Below are 23808 nucleotides of genomic sequence, written 5' to 3' on the forward strand. Positions count from 1 at the left end.
TTTTCATTTTGACTAGGTAGTATATTACTATGGTTTAAATTTCAAAAGACACCAAAGGGTATTAGTAGGTGCAAAGTCTTCTGAGCTGGTCCCCTAGCTTCTCAGACCCCCTCCCCAGAGACAACCAATATTTTTGTCAGTATCTCATGTATTCTTCCAAAGATACACAGGTGTATCTATTCTCCTGCTCACTTTTTACGTAAATGGTAGCAACCTACATACATTTCTTCACCTTGCTTTTTTCCACTTAACAGCATTATCAGTAAATAAAGAAGTGGTTGGGTTGTTGTTGTTTTTTTAACTGCATTAAATTTAACTTAATCCACCCCTTATTAAAGGGCATTTAAGCTGCTTCAAAGCTACAATGAGTAATCTTACTCACTGAATATTCTGTAGGTATGAAAATATATCTAGTGCATAAAATCCTAGAAGTGGAACTGCTAGGTCAAAAGATGGGTATTTTTAATTTTTACAGATATTACCGAACTGCCCTTCACAGAGCTTGAACCAATTTATATTCCCATTGGCATTTACCTCTCCAAACCATATGTATTATGAAATTTACAGATCTTTGTCAGTTTGCTTGCTAGCCAGAAAATGGTATTCCCCTTCCTATAATGTTTAGTTTTACTTTGTTATAGATCTTTCTGAGAAGGGATAAAGTGCCGATAGGTACGAAAACAAGGTGACAAAAAATTCACTCTGCAAACCGAAAAATACTCAAAAGTCGAATTTTATAATAAATTTTTAAAAAGCTCTTTTCAACCTAGCAGAAAATAATAGGCATGCTGCAAGGTATAGTTCAGGCTAAATGTAGGAATAGGGTTAAAGCAGAATTAGAAAATATATACATATTAAATTTGTGGTAAGTTACTAAGAGAAATTAAGGGTAGTTTCTCTGTTTCCCTTGAGTTTTGAAGTTTGATTTTTCTTTTTTTTTTAAGATTTTATTTATTTTTTAGAGAGCGAGCGAGAGAGAAACAGCATGAGAGGGGAGAGGGTCAGAGGGAGAAGCAAGCTCCCCGCTGAGCCGGGAGCCCGATGTGGGACTCGATCCCAGGACCCTGGGATCATGACCTGAGCTGAAGGCAGACGCTTAACCATCTGAGCCACCCAGGTGCCCTGATTTTTTTTTCAATTTTAAAATTTTAGGAACTTATATATATATAGTCAGTTCTGCTATAATGCTTATCTTGAACATGCAAATTTGTTCCAATTTGACTGATATATTAGGGGACAATATGAGCAATTTCATCTGAGAAACACTAAGTAAACACATAAAAACTGCACCCATCGGCACTGAGCAGTGTATGAATACACAAAACGTGCACATCCCCCAAACATCTATCACATAATCAAAACAGTGGGGTACTGACATAAGGATAAATATATAGGTCAATGGAAAAACAACTAAAGATCATGTGTTTATGATCAACTGATTTTTGACAAGGGTGCCAAAATCACTCAAAGGGGGAAAATAGCCTTTTCAACAAAAGGTGCTGAGACAACTGGTAGGCCACATGCAAAAGAATGAAGGTAGGCCCTTACCTCACACTGTATACAAAAACTTATACAAAATGGACCAAAGACCCAAATGTAAAACCTAAAATTATAAAACTCTTAGAAGAAAACATAGGAGTAAATCTTTATGACCTTGGATTTGGCAATGGATTCTTAGATGACCCTAAAAAACACAGCAACAAAAGACAAAAATTGATTAGATTTCATCAAAATTAAAATCTTTAGTGCTTCAAAGGACACAATGAAGAGAGTGAAAAGATAACCCACAGAAAGAAAGAATGTGCAAATCATGTATACGATAAAAGATTTGTATTTAGAATATATAAAGAACTCTTACAACTTAATAGTAAAAAAGACAAATAACCCAATTCAAAAATGACCAAAGGATCTGAAGAGATATTTCTCCAAGGAAAATATATAATTGCTAATAGGCACATGAAAAGATGCTTGACATCATTAGCCAGTAGGGAAATGCAAATAAAAAAACCCAAGGAAATAACAATTTACACCCATTAGGATGGTGATAATCATAAAGGCAGATAATAACAACTGTTGGCGAGGATGCAGGAGGAGAACTGGAGGCTTCATACCCTGCTGTGCAAATGTAAAATGGTGCAGCCACCTTGGAAAACAGTCTGGCAGTTCCTCAAACAATTAAACAAGTTATCATAAGACCCAGCAATTCCACTCCTAGGCATATACTCAAAAAAATAAAAACATTATGTCCATACAAAAACCTGTATACAAATGCTCCCAGCTGCTCAGTCATAACAGCAAAAAGTAGAAACAACGCAGATGTCCATCAGCTGATGAGTGGGTAAAAAAATGTGGTATACAAACGCACAATGGAATGCTATTCGACCATAAAAAGGAATGAACTACTGCAGAGATGAACTTTGAAAATATTATGGGTAAGTGAAAGAAGCTAATCACAAAAGATCACATTTTATATGAGAACACTTTTATGAATGTCCAGAATAGGCACATCTACAGAAACAGTAGAGATTAGTTGTTGCTTAGGGCTAGAGGAGCAGGAGTAAGGAGGAGATACCTAAAGGGTATGGAGTTTCTTTTTTGAGGTGATGAAAATGTTCTAAACTTGACTGTGATGATGGCTGCACAACTCTTGTGAATATACTAAAAACCACTGAATTGTACACTTTAAATAGGCAAAGTGTACGGTATTTGAATTGTATCTCAATACTACTTAAAAGTGGCAACTCTTCCCACACTACTTCCAGAAAGCAAATTTCAGGGGTTTTTTTCCCCCAAGGAAAAGGACCATATCCATTATAATGTTTACCAACTTAACTATTTAACATGTATAAAACTATACTACCATTTTTATTAAGTTTCTGTCTTTTTTATGTATTATTGTCAAGAGTTTTCGAGTGTTATGCCTCAATCCTGCCTTTCCCATAAGCTCTGTGTTTTTTAGTGCCCAATTTGCATAGTGTAGGGATTTCTAGGGATGCATATTGCACACTCTGGCAGAACTAACTGCAGAATCAGATGACAACGTCTCCCCCAAATATACCATTATTAGAAACATAGTTCAAAACTGAGTAAATCACCAATCCAAACCTATAATGTTTCAACTGTTTTTTACTGCTTAAAAATTTCAAACTAAAATGCTAGAAGAAATGAATGCCATTAGGGATACTATGGTAACAATGTGGGAAAGTTTTCAATGATTACACTTTTGTTTTCTAGAGACCTTACTGACACCAGAAGACAGTTCTGCAGGGAAACAATATTCATTTCAAAAGGAAAACGTCAATAATTTCTGGAGCCTAGCTGCTAGCCAGCAGCAGCCTCTGTACTACTTGCGCTGTTCCCTTCCAAATTACAAAAATTACCACTTTCACTTCAGTTTCTATGGTTTCATTCATTACCCTAGCATGGATATCTTTCCCTTTTCCCTTCATCTCACCAAATCTCACATTCCCGATCCAAATCCTTTACTGACCATTCCCCCTTCCAGCTCATTCTTCAGTGGTTTCCTACCCCTCTGAATTCCAATAGCATTTACTATCTGATTGACACAATTTTAATCTCGTATTGTTTGTTCATTTTATTCTTGTCCCTTGACCATACAACTTCTCAGCAAGAGAATCATGGCTAATACTTCAGAACCCACACAAAGCTTCACAGCATGGAGCACAGAATAAGAACTCAAGAAATTTTTGCTATTGGGTGATAAATAGGACAAAATCACGGGCACCCAATAACTTCACAGCTTTCTTAGGCACGATTTAACCATTTTTGATAGGAACCATTTCAATGCCTTTGAAGAAGCTAACTAACTTAGCTGTGCTGAATTTATATATGGCTGCTAAGGAAATAAAATCCTATAAAACTTGCACTCAGAAGTCTTACCACAAAAGAGGCTAAACAAGAAATTACAGTTGTTACACTAAGCATTTTTAGATTTTGGATCCCAATTCTACCTTGTAAGATGTATGGAAGCAATTTTATCTGTAGCAATTTTATCACAGTGACAAATCATCCCTGAGGAGTGGTTCTCAAAGCCTTCTTTTGGTAGGGGAAACCTTTTTTCAAACAAAAGGCGAAGTGGAATCCTCCCATACAGAAAAAAAGCAGAGCTGATCTTGCTAAAGTGGAAGGAGGAGCCTAGAGTTCTACCTGCTTGAGTCCCCTCTCAAATGTATACAACCCCTTCCTTATCCCCAACCCCCAACCCCTTAAGGCATTCTTGAGAACCATAGTTTGGAAAAACACTCGTAGAATAATCAGAAAGCTGCCATGAATAGAAAAACACTACATTATTTTTTTTTAATTTCAAACACCACTAAAATATAAAATTAAAACTTACCCATTTCTACTGAAAACTCTTAGCCATGCTTTGATGTTTGGTCCTAACAAACACAAACAAGGTACAGTAGTAAAGGTAGACAAAATAACTGCAAATAAAAATGTTTCCAACACCAACCTAGAAAAAAAAAAGCTTTGATTAATTTTTTTAAAGCATTAAAGGTGCATGTACACGACATAATCTTGGCTATTTAAATAGATTTAACATAAAAACATTTTCTTATACTTTACTTTGAAAGGTAACAGGAGTCCTACCAAAATGATAACTATAAAAAATTTTACTACTGAAATACAAGCTATAAAAAACAATCTAGCAAATACCCGGCTTTATTTTTTTTTAAAGATTTTATTTATTTATTTGTCAGAGAGAGAGAGAGAGAGAGAGAGAGAGAACAAGCAGGGGGAGTGGCAGGCAGAGGGAGAAGCAGACTCCCGGCTAAGCAAGGAGCCCGATGTGGGACTTGATCCCAGGACCCCGGGATCATGACCTGAGCTGAAGGCAGATGCTCAACCGACTGAGCCACTCAGCATCCCAAATATCAGGCTTTAATGATAGAGTTCAGAAGTGTTAAATACCCTCGGATCCATATGAGACTCTCCACTGCAAGCAACCCCATTTTTAGATAATTAACTTTCTTCCTGAATAGACTCTGGAACTTTCTCTGCAACTACTGGTTCAACTCTAGCTTATACTGGAGCCACTTGGAAAGTGAGATAAAGACTGGGGGTCTGCACCCCTAGAGTTTCTGTGGCCTGAGAATTTGCTTTTGATAAAATGCTGATGCTGCTGGTTTTAGAACCACTGCTCAAGACATTCATTCTACTCTACAATGGATTAAATAGAAACTACCATTTCCCATTACAAAGGTCTTGTCCTCACCTCTCTAGAAAAGAACTACCTATTAATTTAGTGTGTGTATATATACAACTATGTGTAAATATATATAAAACTACATACATAGCTATATGTGTGTGTCACAACTTGTCTCACCATGATCTTTTTTTTTTTTTTTAAAGATTTTATTTATTTGACAGAGAGAGAGAGAGCAAGAGAGGGAACACAAGCAGGGGGAGTGGGAGAGGGAGAAGCAGGCTTCCTGCCCAACAGGGAGCCCAATGCAGGGCTCGATCCCAGGACCCTGGGATCATGACCTGAGCCGAAGGCAGACGCTTAACAAGTGAGCCACCCAGGCGCCCCTCTCACCGTGATCATTAATCACTGCTAGATGAAGTTTCCCAGTCTGTGATGAACATTATATAAGAAATATTCATGAATTTAGTTTTTTTTAAAAAACTGGTCAGCTTTGAAAAAGTGCTGAGTTAAATTTTGCCTTTAAACTATCAACATTAGGTTATTAAATAATTAAATACAGGAATCTATTGACTTAAGAAAAACTTCTTTCAAGCACTTCAGAATCATATTTACTGATATGCTAATTGTAACTAATTTATACATATCATTATAGTAAGTTCCCTTAGAGGTTCTAAGGGCCACACATTTATTGGTATAGTTTCTCATCTACCTCCCCGCCCCCCACATGCAATGGGGCAATAAAAGGCTAGGTAATAGAAGCATTTAATGAATTAAGTTATTCTCCTTATGAAGTAATGTTAAAAGAATATCATTACTAACAAAGGGCAATGATGTCAGTATCCTTCTGTGATCTGGTAATTAAACACACCATGGTTTTTCATTCATCACCAACAGAATTAGTGTTTTGTTTAGTAAACAAGTGTTTTAAAATATTATTGCCTTAAGGTAAAAATTTCAGACTTACTCTATGAGTGGTGCTCCATATAGAACAAAAATTACATGAAAGAAGAAACATGACATAAGAAAGTAGATACAGCATTTCAAAAACCTGGTTACCTAAAAAAGAAATGAGAACAATTTGAAGGCTCAAGACAATGCCTAGAGGACAGCAAATGCTTCCACTTTATCTACAAATATAACTTATTCCCATGTGTGCAACAGTTGAATGTTCTTTATGTCGGGTAGCCTGAAGTGCACGGACCTCCAGACAGCCCCACAAAAGAGCCTACAAGTCACAAATCATCACCCATATTCCACCCACCTAATCAGTACTAGAATCAAAAAAGCATTTCTGTTCCTACAGTATGCATTGAGCTATGTTACTAATCAGTATTTATAAAATATTTACCAACAACAGAACGCTATGATACAAAAAAACGCACAGTCCTTATTATGTGATGCATGAAATCTTTGCAGAAAATAAGGACTACAGTTTTTTTTTTCATTTAAAAACAAAATTCATTTAATTCATTTAAAAAACAAAACAATTTGGAAAATTGTACCAAAAAAGCACAATACTAAACAATCCCCCAAATCATATTCATGTGATTATATGATGCATATGATAAAAGACCTGCATGTCTGCAAATCAGTGTGGGATCTACTTGATTTGGAGCTTAAGAAGATCTAATTATAAGACACACAGTGAGTTTTTTAATTGTAGGGGAGTAAATGTGTTTTAAATTATCTAAGAAAGCTACACATAGTATTGGGTAATGTTAAGGGAGGACTTTATTAATTTAAAGTAATAGTTAAGTGTTACACATAGTGAATATTCCAGAAAATAGATTCTGATATTTGAAAACTTTAACACTGTTTAGTCGAGGCAGGTCATGTTCAAAACAAAGCTACCACAGAGGCTTATTTGGTAATTTCTGAAAAATCCATTAAGTTTCTCTCAGAAATGGAAAAAATAAATGAAAATAAACTAAAATGTCTTATAAAGTTTAAAGATATGAGTGCTACATCATGCATTTATCTGCAATGGTGACTTAAAACATGACTATCTAGGTTTACAATGCTGTAATATCCACTGAAGACATCCTAATTCCACAACTGATGCTTGGCAAGGGTCTATTGAACATTGTGGGCAGCCTTCCAGCAATAATAGGCTATTGATTTGGAAAAAAAAAAAAAAATCAGGTTCTCTTTACTCATTGTAAATAACCCCATGAGTACTTGAATAATACTTTATTCTTTCATTAAAAGAAACACTACCTCTATCTAAAAATCAGTTATTAAGAAATAAGCCTTACCTTGTATGATAATGAACTTCTTTTAGAGGATGCATTTGGTTTCACTACTAAATATAATACTAGATTGATGGCAGTTACAAAAACAGAACAGATGCACAACCATGTCAAGTGTGTTTCCAATATTGAGAAGTTCTCCAAGAAGAATGATGGAATGAAGATGCTTAGGATAATTGAAAATATGCATAAAAGATGGGCATACAGTAGTCTCTTGATATCAGTATCTTTCATGGTGTTTTCCTGAGAGGCTATCTAATGAAAAATTAAGAAAAGAGCATATCCAGTAATGATTTTTTCCATTGTCTAAATGCTCCAACACCTAAAAGTAAACATGAACAAGTAAATTTTCTACGCACAATAATGTATTAGGTTCAGAATATGGGAAGATGCATATGTATAAATGTACATGTAGACTAATATGGCTCAAAAAGGTCTCAGAGCTTGAAGAGGACAAATTTACTAATTTCTTAAATATTTATAACTGGTTTCTGTAAAAGGGTCACGTATTAGGTCCAATTAAGGGATTCGTTTTCTTTTCTTTTTCTGTTTTTTGCCAAAATCACAGAGGTAAAAACAACATGCACGGATTAATGATTTGCTCTTGTTGGAAATATAACCTATGCATTCTAGAAACCCCATGAATACACTTTGGCCAAAATGTTGGCTTTTTTTTTTTTTAACCACTGTGGACCCTTGTCTAACATCACAGTAATTCACATCTTCTGGCAAATGACAAGTGACACCAAGTGCACACTTGAATACTCAAATGGTGGCCAGTGTAATCAAGAAAGTTCAAAGAACATTATGCTAAACTAAGGGATCCCAATGCTCCAGAAATACCAAAATGACAATGTCTGTTTCATTTGCTAAGTTCCAATCAAAAGTAGAGCATAAATAAGAGAAAAAAGTCTACCTTCTCTCTATAAAATACACATTATATGTATAATATGTTTATTTATAAATTACTTAACATAATACATAGTACTGACTAATGTTAAGTAGGACCTTACTAAAGTAACAATCCACATGTTACACTGTGGTGAATATTCCAGAAAAACAAACGGGGAAGTCCAGGCCTTATCCTAACAGCTCTGATCTAATTCACACTACAATTTTCCAAGGCAAATATTCTACTGATAAGGAAACAGGATAAGACACGTTAGGGGACATGTCCAAGGTCCCAAGCTCCCAAGCACGAAAGCCACGTCAAAGCCTCGCCTCTTTGATATAAAGATACACATCAGGGGTTGAGAAAAGAACAAACTGCAAGAAGGGAGAATGGAAAAGTTTCTCGCAGGTCCTATCCTCCGCGGACTGAGGGGCGGGGCGGAGGATCCGGAATACACTGTCTCAACCGACACCTCTTCGGATTATTCTTCTGGGCCCCTCTCAGAATCCCAAGTGACATGAGCAGATTTGGATCTAATACAGTGAGCAGTACCCAAACTCAAATGCTTACTGAATGAATGAACGAACGAAGGAAAGAGGGTGGGTCCTGCGAAAGCAGCCCTGGGGTGGGCCCTGGGGAGCACACAAGGACGCCCGTCGGGCGCCCCTCCGGCTGCCACGGCCCTGGCGTCCGCCGTCTGACCTAGCCCGGGTTCGCAGGCACTGAGGCTCGCACAGGAGCCTCCGCGGAAATCGCAGGACCTGTCTCGGCAGCCCCACCCCAAACTCGGTCGCTCGGGACTCTGCCCAAGCCTCACCCAGGGCGAGTGTGAGCAGCGGGGGACGCGCTGAGAGGCATAATCAAAGAGCACGGGCGCGGAGACCAGGAGAAACGGAGGGCCACGCAGAAAGACGGCTCCGAAAGAGGGCCGGGTCCATGAGGGCAGCCCCTGGGTCACGCCGGAAGGGTGGCCCTCGGACGGACGGCAGGCGCAGGCGGGCTGGGGGCACATACGCTCTCGGTTATATGGGCAATTGGTGGGGGCTGCTCGCACCCCCGGGAGGCCCGCGTGCCGGGAGGGTTCCGCTGGGCTTACCTAACTCTTCCGCCAGCGGAAGAGAAGCGGGGGCTACTACCTCCCACCACCAGGTACGATTCGCCGCCCTGGCCATCGCGCAGGCGCAGGCCTGTGGGGCGGAGACCCAAGACCGCACAGCCAATTGCAGAACCGGAGGGGCGGGCAATGGGAGCAGCCCCGCCTTCCAGCTCGCGTTTAATTCCTCCCGCGGCTTCTCAGGTGTGGAATGGGCGGGGCGGAGGGCGGAAGGGCCGGAAGTGGGTTATCGTAACCCGGAAGGGGAATCCTTCCCTGGCTGTTGTGTTGACATTTTCGAGCTGCTGCTGTTTCTGCGGCCAAGGGAACCGTCGGGGAAGGATGGTGTGCGAAAAATGTGAGTTAAGGGGCCACATCTTTGGGAGAAGGAGGCTAGGAGAAGCTAACTGGAGCTCTTCGGGTACTTTGCCTTTTCTTTGTTTTTCTTTCGGCCACAGGTCTCCGATGCCAGCGTTTGTCCTTCTACCCCTTTGACCATTGCTTCCTGCTCCACGACCGTATAGTCGTTTTGCATTCAGAGTGGTCTCAGTTTTGCACTCATTTGTCTATTTCCTTTGCCTCCCCTACGCCCAACCCGGGATCTCATACAGCTCTTGACTGGCTCCTTCGCCTCACAGACCCTCAGGGTTGGAATGGATCTTAAAAGTAACATACAATATCTAGATTTTCCAGATTTAGCAACATTAAAAAAAAAAAAGAACACTTTTTATTAGGAGAAGTAGGTCCCGTGCAATATTTGAGATTTGTCTTTGCTTGGTGCTCTTTACTACTGAAAGTGCATTGGACTTACTTTTAGGACGTGACAGTACTAAAACGCCATTCATTGTTTGAAATTTAAATTTAACCGGGCATCCTATATTTTAACCAGCAGCCCTAAGTTAGCAGCCTATCCAGTGGCTTAAATGCTCTTTGCATGAATACCTGTGGTATTGAGGCAGGGTTCAAAAAGACTCACCACCTTCAAAGCAGTCTGTATCGATGTCTCTCACTTTTAGAAAAGTGCTTCCTCCCTATTGTTGCCATCAGTGATTCTAATGTAAACTCTTGAGGTTTCTAGAAAATACGATTTTTTGATGTCACAGACTGTTTGCTTTAAAACGGCTGTCATATCCCTAAGTCTCTTTTTCCTCAGGCTAGACATTTCTGGCTCTTCTGAGACAAGGTTTCAAGTCCTCTTATCTGGATTAATATTAACATAATCCACTTTGTTTATACCTCCCCCCCACACAGTAGATAAACCTTTGAACACAGGCATGCATGAGTTTGAATCACAGTTTTTACATTAGGTAAAAGAATAACTATGGGCTAGTATCGAATATTTCTTGGCCCCAGTTTTCTCATCTGAAAAATGAGAAAAATACGTAAATTATGGGTTTTGTGAGAATTAGATAATGTAGGTAAAGCCTGATTTAAAAATGCCTTAGTGTATACTCAAAAACTGGTTATTTCTATCATAACCCCCAATATGTGGCACTCAGAATTGAACTCTGCCCCATTTTATGAGGGGTAGAGTGGAACTAATATTTCCATTTTTCTGTGCTTTATATCATCGTCTCACATTAAGCTTTTAAAAAATTATTGCAATGTAATTGACATAGATACAAGTCACCCATTTAAAATGTACCATTCTGTTATTTTCAGTATATTCACAGGGTTGTGCAACCATCACCACAATCAATTTTAGAATATTTTCATCGCTCCAAAAAGCACATTAAGCTTTTTGACATTGATGTCCTTTAACTCTACTCCATCCAGTACTTAAGTTTTTTGGTTTTGCCTCTTTGAGTAAATATGACTTACATATATTTAGGTTATGCACCTTCCTTGATGTCTTCTCTTTTATGTAGTATAGTTCCTAAACATGTAAATTTAGCCTCCTATGTAATTTGTGTTAATTCTGTATATTTTAACTTTAGAGGACTGTTATTCTGCCTGTTTTAACTTGTTTTGTGTGATATTCTTTACACCATAAGTGCTTTTTCTCAGGGAAATTGAGGATACTGGGCAAATTGTGAGAGTTAACTTCCTAAGATATATGAAAATTTTGAGAACCCAAGATCTAATGTGGTATTAAAATAAGTACACATAGTTGGTTCTGGGACGTGATATGTGTCCTAAAAGGTCATTTGCTTTTTACTTCTCTGCACTTCTGAAAGTCTATGTATTATTTCTTTGCTCTGATACCTTTCTACCTTCTATAGCATCTTATTCCTCAAATAAAAATAGACTCTTAATTCAAAGACCTTTCTTTCAGTCCTTTTCTACTCTGTGACTTTGAAACTTGGTCTCGATTCTCTTTGAATTTACTTCTCCCTGTGCTTCTTTACCATTATAGTCTCCAAGTTTTCTTATTCTCCTCACTTAAAGTAGATGTTTCCCAGTGATCTGTATCTGACCTTCTTCTGACTGTTTTGGAAATATCTGGCTTCAAGTAGCATATCCATGTCAGTGAATGTCTAATCCACATCTCCAGCTGACTTCTCTCTAAACTAAAACCAATAGAAGAATTTTCTCCAGACAATACTGGGAACCTCCATCTGGTTGTTACGTAGTAGTGTAGTACTTAGTACTAGATTGAATTTGTCATCCTACTTCACAAATCTGTACCTTCTCTTCCATCATTTAATGGCATGGCAGTCCTCCCAGTCACCCATTCACAAAGCCTTAATCATCTCTCATGCATTCCCCTATCCCTTTGTGATCCTGCATCCAAACACTTGCATGTCCTGCCGTTTTTACTTCCATTCAATAGCTCCTATTTTTCCCTAGCCTCTCATTTACCCCTCAAATACCCTAGCTGAGGTCTCCATCACTTGAGTTAGACTAATGTGATCCCCTACCAGCCCCTTTCCCTTCAAACTGTGTTCTCCCTGCCTTTGGCTCTTCTCTCCCTAAACTGTCCTGCCTGCGTGTGAAGGCTACTGGGGAAAACTGTACAAATGAACCAGTTGGTACCACTAAAAGTGTATAATTCCTAATCTCCAAGATCTTTAATACTATTCATCAGTCTTTTTAACTTATCTTTAGTCAGTCCCCTTGCCCTTTGTCGCTAGTGACTATTCCAAGCTCTCTGGTCCCTTAAACTTCCACACCTTCACCTACCTCATCCTCTGTTGACAAATACCTCCTTATAGGTATTAGAAAAGCAAGGTAATTACACGGGAACATTCTCAACTTCTTTTATTTCTTTTGCCATACCCATAAATAAATCTGCATCCATGCTCATTTACTTCTTTCCCTTTTTTCAGGGAAAATTCTACTCATGTCCTTGTTGCCATCCCTCTCTACCTCTTTGTCTCTATATCCTTTGAAATCTTTAATCAGCTCCCCTTCCATATAAAAATGCTCAATTAGACCCTGACTCCACCTTTCATTCTTGCATCTTGTCACCTTTTCTTTTCATTCATGCAACAAGTATTACATTCCTACCAAATGCTAGACAGTAGAACCAAAGGGTAAAGACTTTGTCTTACTATCCTTCATCATTATGCCAGGACATAGTTTATAGTAATCACAACAGATATTTGCATTGAACCTAAATATAAGTGCATTCTATCGTTTCCTGGATTTAAAACCTTTAATAAATTCTCAATGTGCAGAGAATAATTTGGGGTTTCTATATTTAGAGCCTGGCATTCAGGATGACCCTCCACAATGAGGGCCCAGCTTATCTTTCCAACTTTATTTTCACTTATTCTTACCCTCACTCTTTGGCCAAACCAATCTACTTTGCATGCCCATGTGTACCCTGAGCTTTCCATGCCTTTCTTCAGGATATATCCTTTCTCTAGTTTGCCTTCATCATCTCTCCTCCTCTTTCGTCACAGCCCCACTGCCAGATCCAGACCCTCTTCCTGCCTTCTCCATAGGCTTTCCTGGATTTCCCCAGCTAAGATTATTTCTTTCTCCGTGGAATTTCTCAGTTACCCATTGCCCACAGTTAGTATCTTCAGTCTCGTTTCACAGTCCCTACCCCGGCATGAAAAGGCTCCGACTGTAAGACAGTGGTTGATACCACTGAATTTTAAGCTTCATGTAGTGTATTTATTAGATAGTAAATCCGAATTCCCCTTACTTTTACTATCTTGTTATAACAGGTGAAAAGAAACTTGGTACTGTTATCACTCCAGACACATGGAAAGACGGTGCAAGGAATACCACAGGTATTTTTCCATTTGGAAAAGAGAAGTTGAATCCCATGCTTCCTGTGACGAATGTTTTAGCTTTACATTATTTGTAAAAATAAATCTTTTGTGTACAAAGTATTTTATCTCTTAACTATTAAAGAATTCCAGATCCCCCAATAATTTAATATCTTTTATTTAGTTCTCTGGGTTACATATTAAGAGTTCCTCATCTGTCAGGCAAAAGATAGCAAAATCATTAAATGATTTTCAACCAATGAGTAGATCATAGTAACTGATTTGATCCCGCTTTATTAGAGTCTGCATTTAATTCCCCCTCTCTTCACCTGACTTTTATATTCTTGAACAAATCATTTACACATTTACATTTTCACCTTCATATCATTATATACAGTTGAGGTGTTTCCAAAGGGAAGGAAAAGAACCACTTGTACTGTATTCAGGGTCTATGGCACCGAAGTAGTGGCTTTAAGATTTTACACTAGATAAATTAAGTGTAGACCCATCCCTAAAGTCCTCTTTTGAGTCTGAGAAATAAAATGATTATCCACAATTTTATTGCTTTATAATAAATGTTTTCTTTTTAAGTAGTGTCTTAAAAACCTGGGTATTACCTGGGGATTTTTGAAAATTTTGATCCAGACTAGTCTACTGGTAGGAGGCCAAAGAATGAACTTTTTAACTAACTGTTAAACGTTAAATGTATATGTTATAGTGAAATGTGCAGAAATAACCTGCTAAAATACATGTATATTTTGATTTAGAAAGTGGCGGAAGAAAGCTGAACGAAAATAAAGCTTTGACTTCAAAAAAAGCAAGGTAGGTAATAGGAGCAGCCACTCCGCAGGCATATAACTTTCCACTCTCTTTGGTCTTAGACATGCTGGAGTGAATTTGGTGTGCATCATTCTATCGCGATAAAACAGAGTTCAGTAGTTCCTAGCATGCAAAGCCAAGCTGTCTGTTACAACCTGCTGGTTTCACCCTGCTCCTCCTCAGTGTATCAATATATGAAGATATTAGTGCTACTTTTTTAATATATAGTTTCATCAGAAAAAATGACTTTTATTTAATCTCATTCTTTTTTTTTTCTTTTGAAAACTATGATTTCTTATCCCTAAAACTACTTTGCAGTTTCATTCAGGTGCTTCAGTGTGCTATGTTTTATAGAACTAGTTTTGGAATAATATTGCTTGGTTTAGGTTTACTCTAGGTTATTTTATCTGATTCTTAATTCTCATACAAATTGGAGGTAATAGAGGGATGTAGACAGATCAGAAGCTCTGGAGTCAGCCCTAAATTTGGATTTGGACTCTGTTCCTGTCTAGCTCTGGGGCCTTCAGGAAATTAAGCCAGTTTTCTGAACTTTACTTTTTCATCTAAGAATGGAGATAAAAGTGTCTCCCACCCTAAAAATCACTTTTTTTTTTGACACCACGCTTTATTATTTCTAGTCTTAAAAATGCCATGAACCCTTCCAGCTGCCACCCCATTGCCTTGCTTCCCTTCACAGCAAAAGTTTCCAAAAGCCTTATTCAGATGCTTTCTCAGTTAAGTCCGATTCACGACTTCAGCCCCACCAAACCCCTGCAGCTGCTCTCAGCAGGATCACACCTGATGGACTTCTCTGTTCTTACCTTACTTAACCTTTTAACAGCTCTCATTTTTGCAACCTTCTGTTCTCTCTCTCTTTTTTTTCAAGTAAGCTCTACCCTCAATGTGGGGCCTGAACCCACAGCCCCGAGATCAAGAGTTGCTTGCTTCACTGACTGAGCCAACCTGACTCCTCTGCAGCCTTCTGTTCTCTGGGCTGTTGGGTACCATACTCTTTTTTCCTCCCAACTCACCGTTCCTTCTCAGTCAGGTGCCTCTGGACTCAATCCTAGACCTTTCTCTTTTTTTTCTATTTATAAATGTATATAATCTCTCCTCAAGTGACTTTAGTCCAAAGGCTTTAAATTCAAACTGTATGGTTTTTGTTGTTTTTTTGTTGTTTTTTTTTAAGATTTTATTTGACAGAGAGAGATAGCGAAAGAGGGAACACAAGCAGGGGGAGTGGGAGAGGGAGAAGCAGGCTCCCGCTGAGCAGGGAGCCCGATGTGGGGCTCCATCCCAGGACCCTGGGATCATGACGTGAGCCGAAGGCTGACGCTTAATGTCTGAGCCACGCAGGCACCCCCAAACTGTATGTTAATGACTCCCAGATTTATATCCCCTGTCCTGACTTCTCTTTTGAGCTCCAAAGATATACCCAGCTGCCTACTTGACTTACCAGTTTGGTGTCTACCAGGCAACCTCTTGTTCCTTCAGTCTTCTAATCGGAGTCTCATCATCACACCCCTCCAGTCCAGCCTTGCAAGCCTAAGAGCTAGAATTCTGCACTGATCCCTTCCTTTTCCTCACTTCTCTTTCATCAGCAAGTTCTTTAGCTCTGCCACCAACATGTAACCTGAATCCACCTGCTTCTGTCCATCTCACTGCTATTACCCTCTTCCAAACCACTGGTATTTCTTACTTAGATGCCATAATAACTCTCCATCTTTCTGCTTCCTCTCTAGTTCTTTATGGTTCAGTCTCATAGTAGCCTGAGTGGTCCTTTAAAGGGCACAGAAGTGCTTTTCTCAGAACCCTGCATTGCTTTTCTTTTCACGTAGAATATAATCTAACCCCCCCACCCACTTTCCTAACAAGGTTTTCCATGATCTGGCCCCTCCCACCTCTCTGACTCCCTGTTGCAGCAACTCCTGCATCAGATAGACCAAGCCCACTCCCATTGGAAGAGGTTTGTGCTTGCAGCTCCTTCCTCCTAGAGCTCGTCCCACAGAGCTTACATAGCTGGCACCTTCTTGTTATTAGGGTCTCAGCTGAGATGTCACCTCCTCAGAGTGAGTCCCTAACCAGCATTTGAATTAATATCTTCCCTCCTTCCCCTCATGTCTGCCACAATATCCTGTTTGACTTTTCTCCTCAACGTGTATCACCATCTGAAAAACATGTTTATTCCTTTACTTACTGTCTGCCCTTTACCTGTTGTCTTACTAGAATGTCAGCTTGAGGACAGAGGCTTTGTCTGTCAAGTTCATCTCTGGTGTGTAAAACAGTGACAGGCACATAGTAGGCACTCACCAAGTATTTGCTGAATGAATAAACACCTGTTTCATGGCATCCCAAGGATTAGAAATAATAATAATAAAGCTTTTACTACCTGTAGTGTCTGGCTACCATAAGTACATAATGGTACTTTTTAAATAATGGATATAAAACAGCATAAGAGACTTAATCTTCAGTGGAGCGTCACACTAAGTATTGCTCTGACTTACTGATGTCTTCTAAGACCATTCAGTTATTATTAACTAAGTTGTAATTTTTACAGATTGTACAGTTTTAGACACTTCCAGTTCCTTTATGCTCCCAACCTCACTCCAGTATCATTAATAAGTAGCTGTTACTTTGGATACTCCAAATGTCTCACATTGGAAAGCATACTATTGTACTGCATTGAATCTAAGATACCAACACTTAGAAGATGTATCATTGCTTTAAGAAAGAAAAAGCTCTGCCAATTAATTGTAAGATTTCAGACATACTAAAATGTACACCTTAGAATAAAATATGGTTTGAAGCAAAAGTAAGCATCCATATGGATGCACACAAATCGAGCTTATTAAAAAGAGGAATATCTATCTTCCCTTGTGCAGAGTACAGTGACATTCTTTTGGGTTTGGAGAAATTAACCTTTGAAAATGAGCTATTGTATTACACTACCCCAAGAGAAGAAACTAGGTCTAGGACAGTGTTGGCATTCGGTATATGAGTATTGTTACAAAAGTTATGGCCAATTTAGGGGGAATTATTTTCTACTCCAGTCACTATAAGGTGGCACTTTTATGTAGTAGAAACTCTTTTATGCAAAGGGATTGGATCAATTAATGGAAAATGTCAGTTAAAGGAGGCGATTATTTTTTTTTTATTTTATTTTTTATTTTTTTAAGATTTTATTTATTTATTTGAGAGAGAGAGAGAGCACAAGAGGGGGGAGCGGGAGAGGGAGAAGCAGACTCCCTGCTGAGCAGGGAGACCGATGTGGGACTCGATCCCGGAACTCCAGGATCATGACCTGAGCCGAAGGCAGTTGCTTAACCAACTGAGCCACCCAGGTGCCCAAAGGAGGTGATTATTAAAACATACACATACCTTCTTATAAGCCACAGCACATAACAGCACATGCATTCATCAGTCCTTTGGCACTGAGACAGGCTTTTTGAGTATGAGTCTACTGATAAGAGTTCATCATTTTCCTCACATAAATCATAACCAGAATGCACATTTCCAGTATCTTTAAAGTGGAGCCAAAACTGACAGACTTGCAAAGTGGCATGTCCTTCCACTTACGATCTTGCCCCTATTTTGAAGCTGTCTCACCTAATTCAGTGGCAGTTCAGTGATTGTCACTGACCCAGCCATCCTAAAGCATTCTCATAGTTTTTAATAGAATTGGTCACTCTTTTTGTACACATTTCATCAGTTTCCATAATATTAAACTATATCACACACACAGATTGGCAAATACAACTTGTAGAAACAGGTTTGGGATTAAGGAACTGACTGTTCACCAGCATACAAGTCATATAGAAGGGGCAGGGGTGTGCAGGCACGGGGAGAGGAGCCAGCTGCAAGTGTGCCGTGCCTGTCAATCAGACAGTGTGACACAGAACAGAGAGCATGGATTGATCCCATTTGTTGCTAAAGGGAGGTCATTTAAGTGTTTCTATTCTATTATACATTTTTTTTCTTTTTTTAAAAAAAAAAAAAACCTCTAGATTCGATCCATATGGAAAGAATAAGTTCTCCACTTGCAGAATTTGTAAAAGTTCTGTGCACCAACCGGGTTCTCATTACTGCCAGGGCTGTGCCTACAAAAAGGGTAAGTTTCTTTCAGTACCATTTTTCTATTCATATCTAGCCTACTCTTGGTGCTGACTTAGATAACACAAGAAAGGAGTAGCCTTTCATAGATGCTGTTCATCAAGTGCTCTTTTTTCTAAAGCAAGATAAAACTTAGAACTTGTTTGTAGTTACAGGTCTATGCTTTCTTTTTCTCTTCTCTCATGCTGTTAATTTATGTTTTAAGCCTCAGGAGTGACTTAAATAAAGCAAACTGTTGGTATTCGGTATTTGGTATTATTAGTCGGTATTATGATTTGATTGCTTACATGTTTTGTTTGTTTGTTTTAGGCATCTGTGCAATGTGTGGAAAAAAGGTTTTGGATACCAAAAACTACAAGCAAACATCTGTGTAGATGTGTTGATGACATTTCTGGCTTTCTACATGATTTTACTTTTTGCTTTGAATTTTCAAGGCATAACATAGGTGTTCAAGTTCCAAAATAACACGTTTTAAGACAATATTAAACCGAGAAAGTTGATTGGTATGCATTTTTTGCTCTTAAGAAGTTCTAAACAACGTAACTAGTTTCCTGCCTTAGTTCTTTCCCTCACAAGCATCTTATTGAACTAGAATAAGTGGCAAATTTAATGAGAAATATTTTCCCATTTCTGTAGATGCTTTTTATTTATCATTATTCATGTAATTCTTATCCTCACTCTCTACTTTATTGATATCGCAAAAGTGAGAAGGAGATTATTGATTGATATTTTGCTCTGAACTTTGCATCAGACTTATAACTCTTCCTTCATTCCCTTGTTGGTGGCATAGTTCTTAGAATCAGCAGTCTCTTCATTAACTGTAGGTTCACAGGGCATTGAAATATCCAAGACCATTAAACCTGAATAGTTCCTTAGTCATTAGCCCAGACCCAAATCACAAGTTGTATTTATGATACTTTTTATTTGTTCTTGAAGCCGAAGTGCCAATACCATTTATGTGAGAATGAGAACACAAGGGTCAACCCGTGTGTGTCCAAGTGAATACACTGGATTTCAGAAAACTACATTTTATGCACATTACCTTGAATTCAAACTGTCATGAAAGCCAAGAAAACATGTCATCCATGGGAATGTGTAATGAATGAGTTACTACTCTTTAGGAAAGCTCCTTGAAGCAAAAACCAAACTTTTTTTTACCACCCCTCCCCACCCACCAAAAATAAATAGAACAAAACCAACATTTTGACTCTTCTTTTATATATGACACAGACTGCTAAAAGACAACTTTGAGGTTCAAATAAAAATTTTTCTTATGCTGCCTTCAGAGGTTTAGGACTTCTGCTTTTGAATCTTGCAGCATACTATGAGAAACCAAAAACGTATTTCCTATTGCAAGCGCAGTATGTATAAATACATATCACTATAAAATATGTAGGATAGATAACATGATATACATGGTATAGATACTACATTTCTATTTGTTTTAAAATTATTATGGAAAGTATTTAAAGTTTTGTTTATCTGTAAGGTTTTTAAAATAGTATTTCTCTAGGATACATTGTTATTCTTATCCAGAACGATCATAAGGATGATGCAAAATATAACAAAAATAGCTCTGAAAGCAGAGAGTATCTCCTCGCACTTCAGTCGATTAGGGATTTTTCATTAAAATCAATACAAGGAACCCATAATAGGATCCAGTTAGAGAGTGGCCCAGATTTGTTAAAAGTTGGGTTGGTCGACTTTAGGAAAGTACATTTCTCAGGTATCAGCTGGGATTTAGACTTCCACAACTCACATTTCATATTCATGCCTTGCATAACTTCCTTCCAGAAATGATCTACTGGCCAGACTCAAGTTCCTCCATGAAGATTTTCATTAGTATTATACTCAGGATAGACCCTAAGCATTATAAATCTTTATATTATTGAAATAATAATATGGTATAAATTGAATAAAAGTTGTAAAATATGAAGGAAAATCCCCAAATAAAACATGAACATAAAATATTTTTTAAAAGGAAGGCATAAAAACAAACTATAAAGTATGCCTGGGTGGCTCAGTCGGTTAAGCATCCAACTCTTGGTTTCGGCTCAGGTCACGATCTTAGGGTCATGAGATGGAGCCCCGAGACAGCTCTGTGCTGGGAGTGGAGCCTGCTTATGATTCTCCCTCTCCCTCTGCCCCTCCCCCCATCTCTCTCTGTCTCTCTCTCCCCACCTCTAAAAAAACAAAAACAAAAAACTATAACAGAATTAAGGCCTAATAGCTTTTATCAAAGTAAATATAAAAATGAAATAACGTATTTTTTTAAATCTGATCGTATTTAAAATATACATATTAGAAACAAATACCAATAGAACACCTTTAAGTAGATTCATTCAAAGACTATGCAGCCATCAAAATGATGGAAGAATTACACATGTGCAGAAGCTTGTGTGCACATATAAGAAAAAACTTTGTGGAGTGGAACTGAAGGTTGAGAAAAAAGAAACTTAACCGTTTTGCCCTCATGCCAACCACCTAATATATTTTAGCTCCTATTTCCCTTACATGGGGGAGCAAGAGACTACTAATTATAGTGTCCTAGAAATATATGTATTTAATGCACATATATGTATATGTTTTGAGAATTTTAAGTAGAAGAAACCTACATTGTTTTGCATTTAGACTTCTTTTTTAATGTTTCTCTGTTTGGTTTACCATCTTCTATCTCTTGTTATATATTTTTTCTTGACTCATCTGAGAGTACATTTCAGACCTACCTTTTTTCACTTTTAATGTTACAGATGTACTTCATAAAAAGAAGCACACTAAGTACAGTTCTCAAATTTAGGCATTTAACAATGATAGAATTTTCATCTACAGCCCCTATTCCAATTTCAGTTGTTCCATTGGTAATTTTTTTTTTTTCAGCTACAGAATCTAGTCCAGGATCATATGTTAAATTCTCATGATTCTGTCATTTAGAACGGTTCTTCAGCCTTTGTCTTTTGTAGTATTGATCTATTGAAGAATACAGGACAGGTAAAATATAGATTTTCCTTCAGTTTGGGTATTTGTGATGTTTCCTTGTGGTTGGATTTGGGTTATGCAGTATGAGCTAGAATGCTATGAGTGATGTTGGCCTCCCAGTGTCACATCCAGACTCAGCAATATCCCTTTGCCCCATATTGATGTCCATTTTGATCAATTGAGTAAGACGTCATCCAATTTCTCCACTGTATAGTTAGTAGTTTTCCTTTTGCAATTAGTAGATAATTTGTGAGGAGAAACTTTTGAGACCATGTTGATACTCTATTCCTCATAAACCTGCCCCTTATAGATTTAGCATCCTTTGATGATTCTTATCTGAAAACATTTTTTACTGTGATGTTTACAAAACTGTGATTTTCTAACTACATCATTCTTTCTGTATTAACTAATTGTCATCCAACAATAACGGAGAGATTTCCCTTTATCAGCACAGATATTTGTATAGAATAAATGCTTTTTTTCTGACCATTGGAGTGTTAGTTACAGATACGATGCCCTTTTACCACAAATACTTGTGTATTTCCTAAGAACCAGGATATTTTTTTACATAACCATAGCACAATTATCAAAACCAGAAAATTAACATTAATACAGTACTATTACCTAATCTTTTCCATATTTCGCTAGTTGTCCCAGTAATGGCCTTTGTTAAAACAAAAAACAAGTCCAGGGTCCAAATCAGGATAACACAGTACATTTAGTTGCCATGTCTGTAGTCTCCCTTTAATCTAGAACCATTCTTCAATCTGTTTCACAAGTGTCAAGGTCATGAAACACAAAGGTCAATTATTTTATAAATTCTCCCTTCATCTGAGTATTTCTGATATTCCTTCACAGTTAGATTGAGTTCACACATTGTTGGCAGGAATATCATAGAAGTGATGCTATGTCTTTTTCAGCGCATCTTATCATGGTGTCAGTTGTTCCATTACCAGGAGTTGATTTGGATCGCTGGTTTTAGGGGGTGTCTGCTAGATTTCTTCACTGTAAAGTTAATATTTTTTTCCATTAAGTTAAGCATTTTGTAAGGAGATACTTTGAGACTAAATATTCTGTTTCTCAGCAAACTTTCACATACTAATTTTAGCATCCAGTGATGTTTTTTGGATGAATTGTTACCCCTGAGAGTTGCCAAATGGCTTTCCAATTCTACCATTCCTTTTACATTTATTAGTTGGCATTCTGCTGTAAGGAAAAGCTTTCATTTTCCAACTTAGCATGAATTAATGGATTGCTATTTTATTCAGGTCTGTTACTCTCACGTGTTTTGATGTCAGGTTGTCCCAGATTTGGCCAGTGGGAGACCTTTCAAGGTGGCTTCTGGGTCTTTTAGACATGTTCTCATCCTTTCTTGAAGAATTCCTTACTTTCTAGCACAAGATGTTTCAAGTTTGTCCTATATTTTTTCCTACCCAGCGCTGGAAGCAGCCATTTCTCCAACAATCCCTAGTTTCTCTTAGTGGAGAATGGTGTTTGGATGCTAAGGTCTGGGCCCTGCTGGGTTGCCATTGACTCTAGGCCCCTTCAACAGAAGGAGCTAAGAAACACAGATACTAGAAACCACAAGTTTTACTAATACTTCCAACTCCAATTCAGCCCCACTGGGTTCTTCCTTGTCTTCCCCCATTCCATACTTGTATCTTCTTCCTCAGAACCCTGGCTCCCAACATCATCCATAGAGTCACTCATTTGCAGAACTCTGAATTTTTTTTTTTATATTGGTCATGTATTTTGCAATTAAAACTAATTTTTTTAGGTAAGCCCACAGAAAAATTACACATGTGAATTTTTCATCAGTCTGGTATTCTAAAAGGGAAAAAAAAAGGTTGGAAACGTGCCTATGCCGCCTCCCAGATAAATTTGGCAAATGAGCAAATGGTGCTAAATAACTTTTTTCAATTCAGCTAACATTTATCGAGCCTCTACTTTGTTTTCTCTGTTTGTCCCTAGTCAGACTGCTGTTACTGGTTCCAAAATGTTTTCTCGTAAGCAAGAACTTGATAAGTGACCCATCGAATTAATGTGAAATTACAAGGTGTGACACCAGGAACAAGAAAAGTATTGAAAGAATAGTGACTAAAGAGAGGGGCTGGTTCAAAGACAATAATCCTAGCAAAGTAGGAAGTAGACTAAGGTGTAGGTACCAGGAGAATGGAAGTGAAGGGACAGATTAGAAAGAACTGATAAAGGAAGATTTTTCAGACTCGTCGGCCAAATGGGGGAGTGAGGAGGTGAGTCACAGCGGGTCTCATTTAGATGTGGTAATAGTAGGTCTCTCCACCAGATGGCAATAGTGTTCTTGGTTTTTAATTTTC

The 23808-nt window shown here is 38.1% G+C and overlaps 2 protein-coding genes and 1 long non-coding RNA gene across 6 annotated transcripts in view; 1 reads left to right on the plus strand and 2 right to left on the minus strand.

Annotated features, from left to right (window-relative positions):
- Window positions 1-9537, minus strand: part of PIGF (phosphatidylinositol glycan anchor biosynthesis class F) — a 34920-nt gene extending 25383 nt beyond the window's left edge. The window contains exons 1-4 of one of the 3 annotated variants that reach the window (XM_081833509.1): window positions 9408-9537; window positions 7426-7674; window positions 6135-6226; window positions 4358-4474 (exon numbers count right to left, since the gene is read on the minus strand). In XM_081833509.1, coding sequence (XP_081689635.1) covers window positions 4358-4474; window positions 6135-6226; window positions 7426-7653 — 437 coding nt within the window. In that variant the 5' untranslated portion in view covers window positions 7654-7674; window positions 9408-9537. Of the gene's footprint in view, window positions 1-4357; window positions 4475-6134; window positions 6227-7425; window positions 7742-9128; window positions 9324-9407 lie in introns of those variants that run through there. The other 2 variants (XM_081833511.1, XM_081833508.1) reach the window with 2 other exon arrangements.
- LOC145723890 (uncharacterized) overlaps window positions 1-23808 on the minus strand; it is a 1084435-nt gene that overhangs the window by 801238 nt on the left and 259389 nt on the right. The window lies entirely within an intron of this gene.
- On the plus strand, window positions 9634-19695 carry CRIPT (CXXC repeat containing interactor of PDZ3 domain). The gene is made up of 5 exons (XM_081833515.1): window positions 9634-9762; window positions 13523-13588; window positions 14335-14389; window positions 18391-18494; window positions 18806-19695. Exons 1-5 carry the CDS (start codon window positions 9747-9749, stop codon window positions 18868-18870), a joined length of 306 nt encoding a protein of 101 aa, XP_081689641.1. The 5' UTR covers window positions 9634-9746; the 3' UTR covers window positions 18871-19695.

This window comes from Leptonychotes weddellii, chromosome 10, assembly GCF_054177405.1.
Source record: "Leptonychotes weddellii isolate Sample4059 chromosome 10, ASM5417740v2, whole genome shotgun sequence".
Taxonomy (NCBI): domain Eukaryota; kingdom Metazoa; phylum Chordata; class Mammalia; order Carnivora; family Phocidae; genus Leptonychotes; species Leptonychotes weddellii.

Excerpts from the sequence above, each read along its gene's own strand:
- CRIPT (XM_081833515.1), top strand. Across the intron at positions 14,390-18,390 it reads TTGACTTCAAAAAAAGCAAG|ATTCGATCCATATGGAAAGA; the intron begins GTAGGTAATAGG and ends AAAAACCTCTAG. Across the intron at positions 18,495-18,805 it reads GGGCTGTGCCTACAAAAAGG|GCATCTGTGCAATGTGTGGA; the intron begins GTAAGTTTCTTT and ends TGTTTGTTTTAG.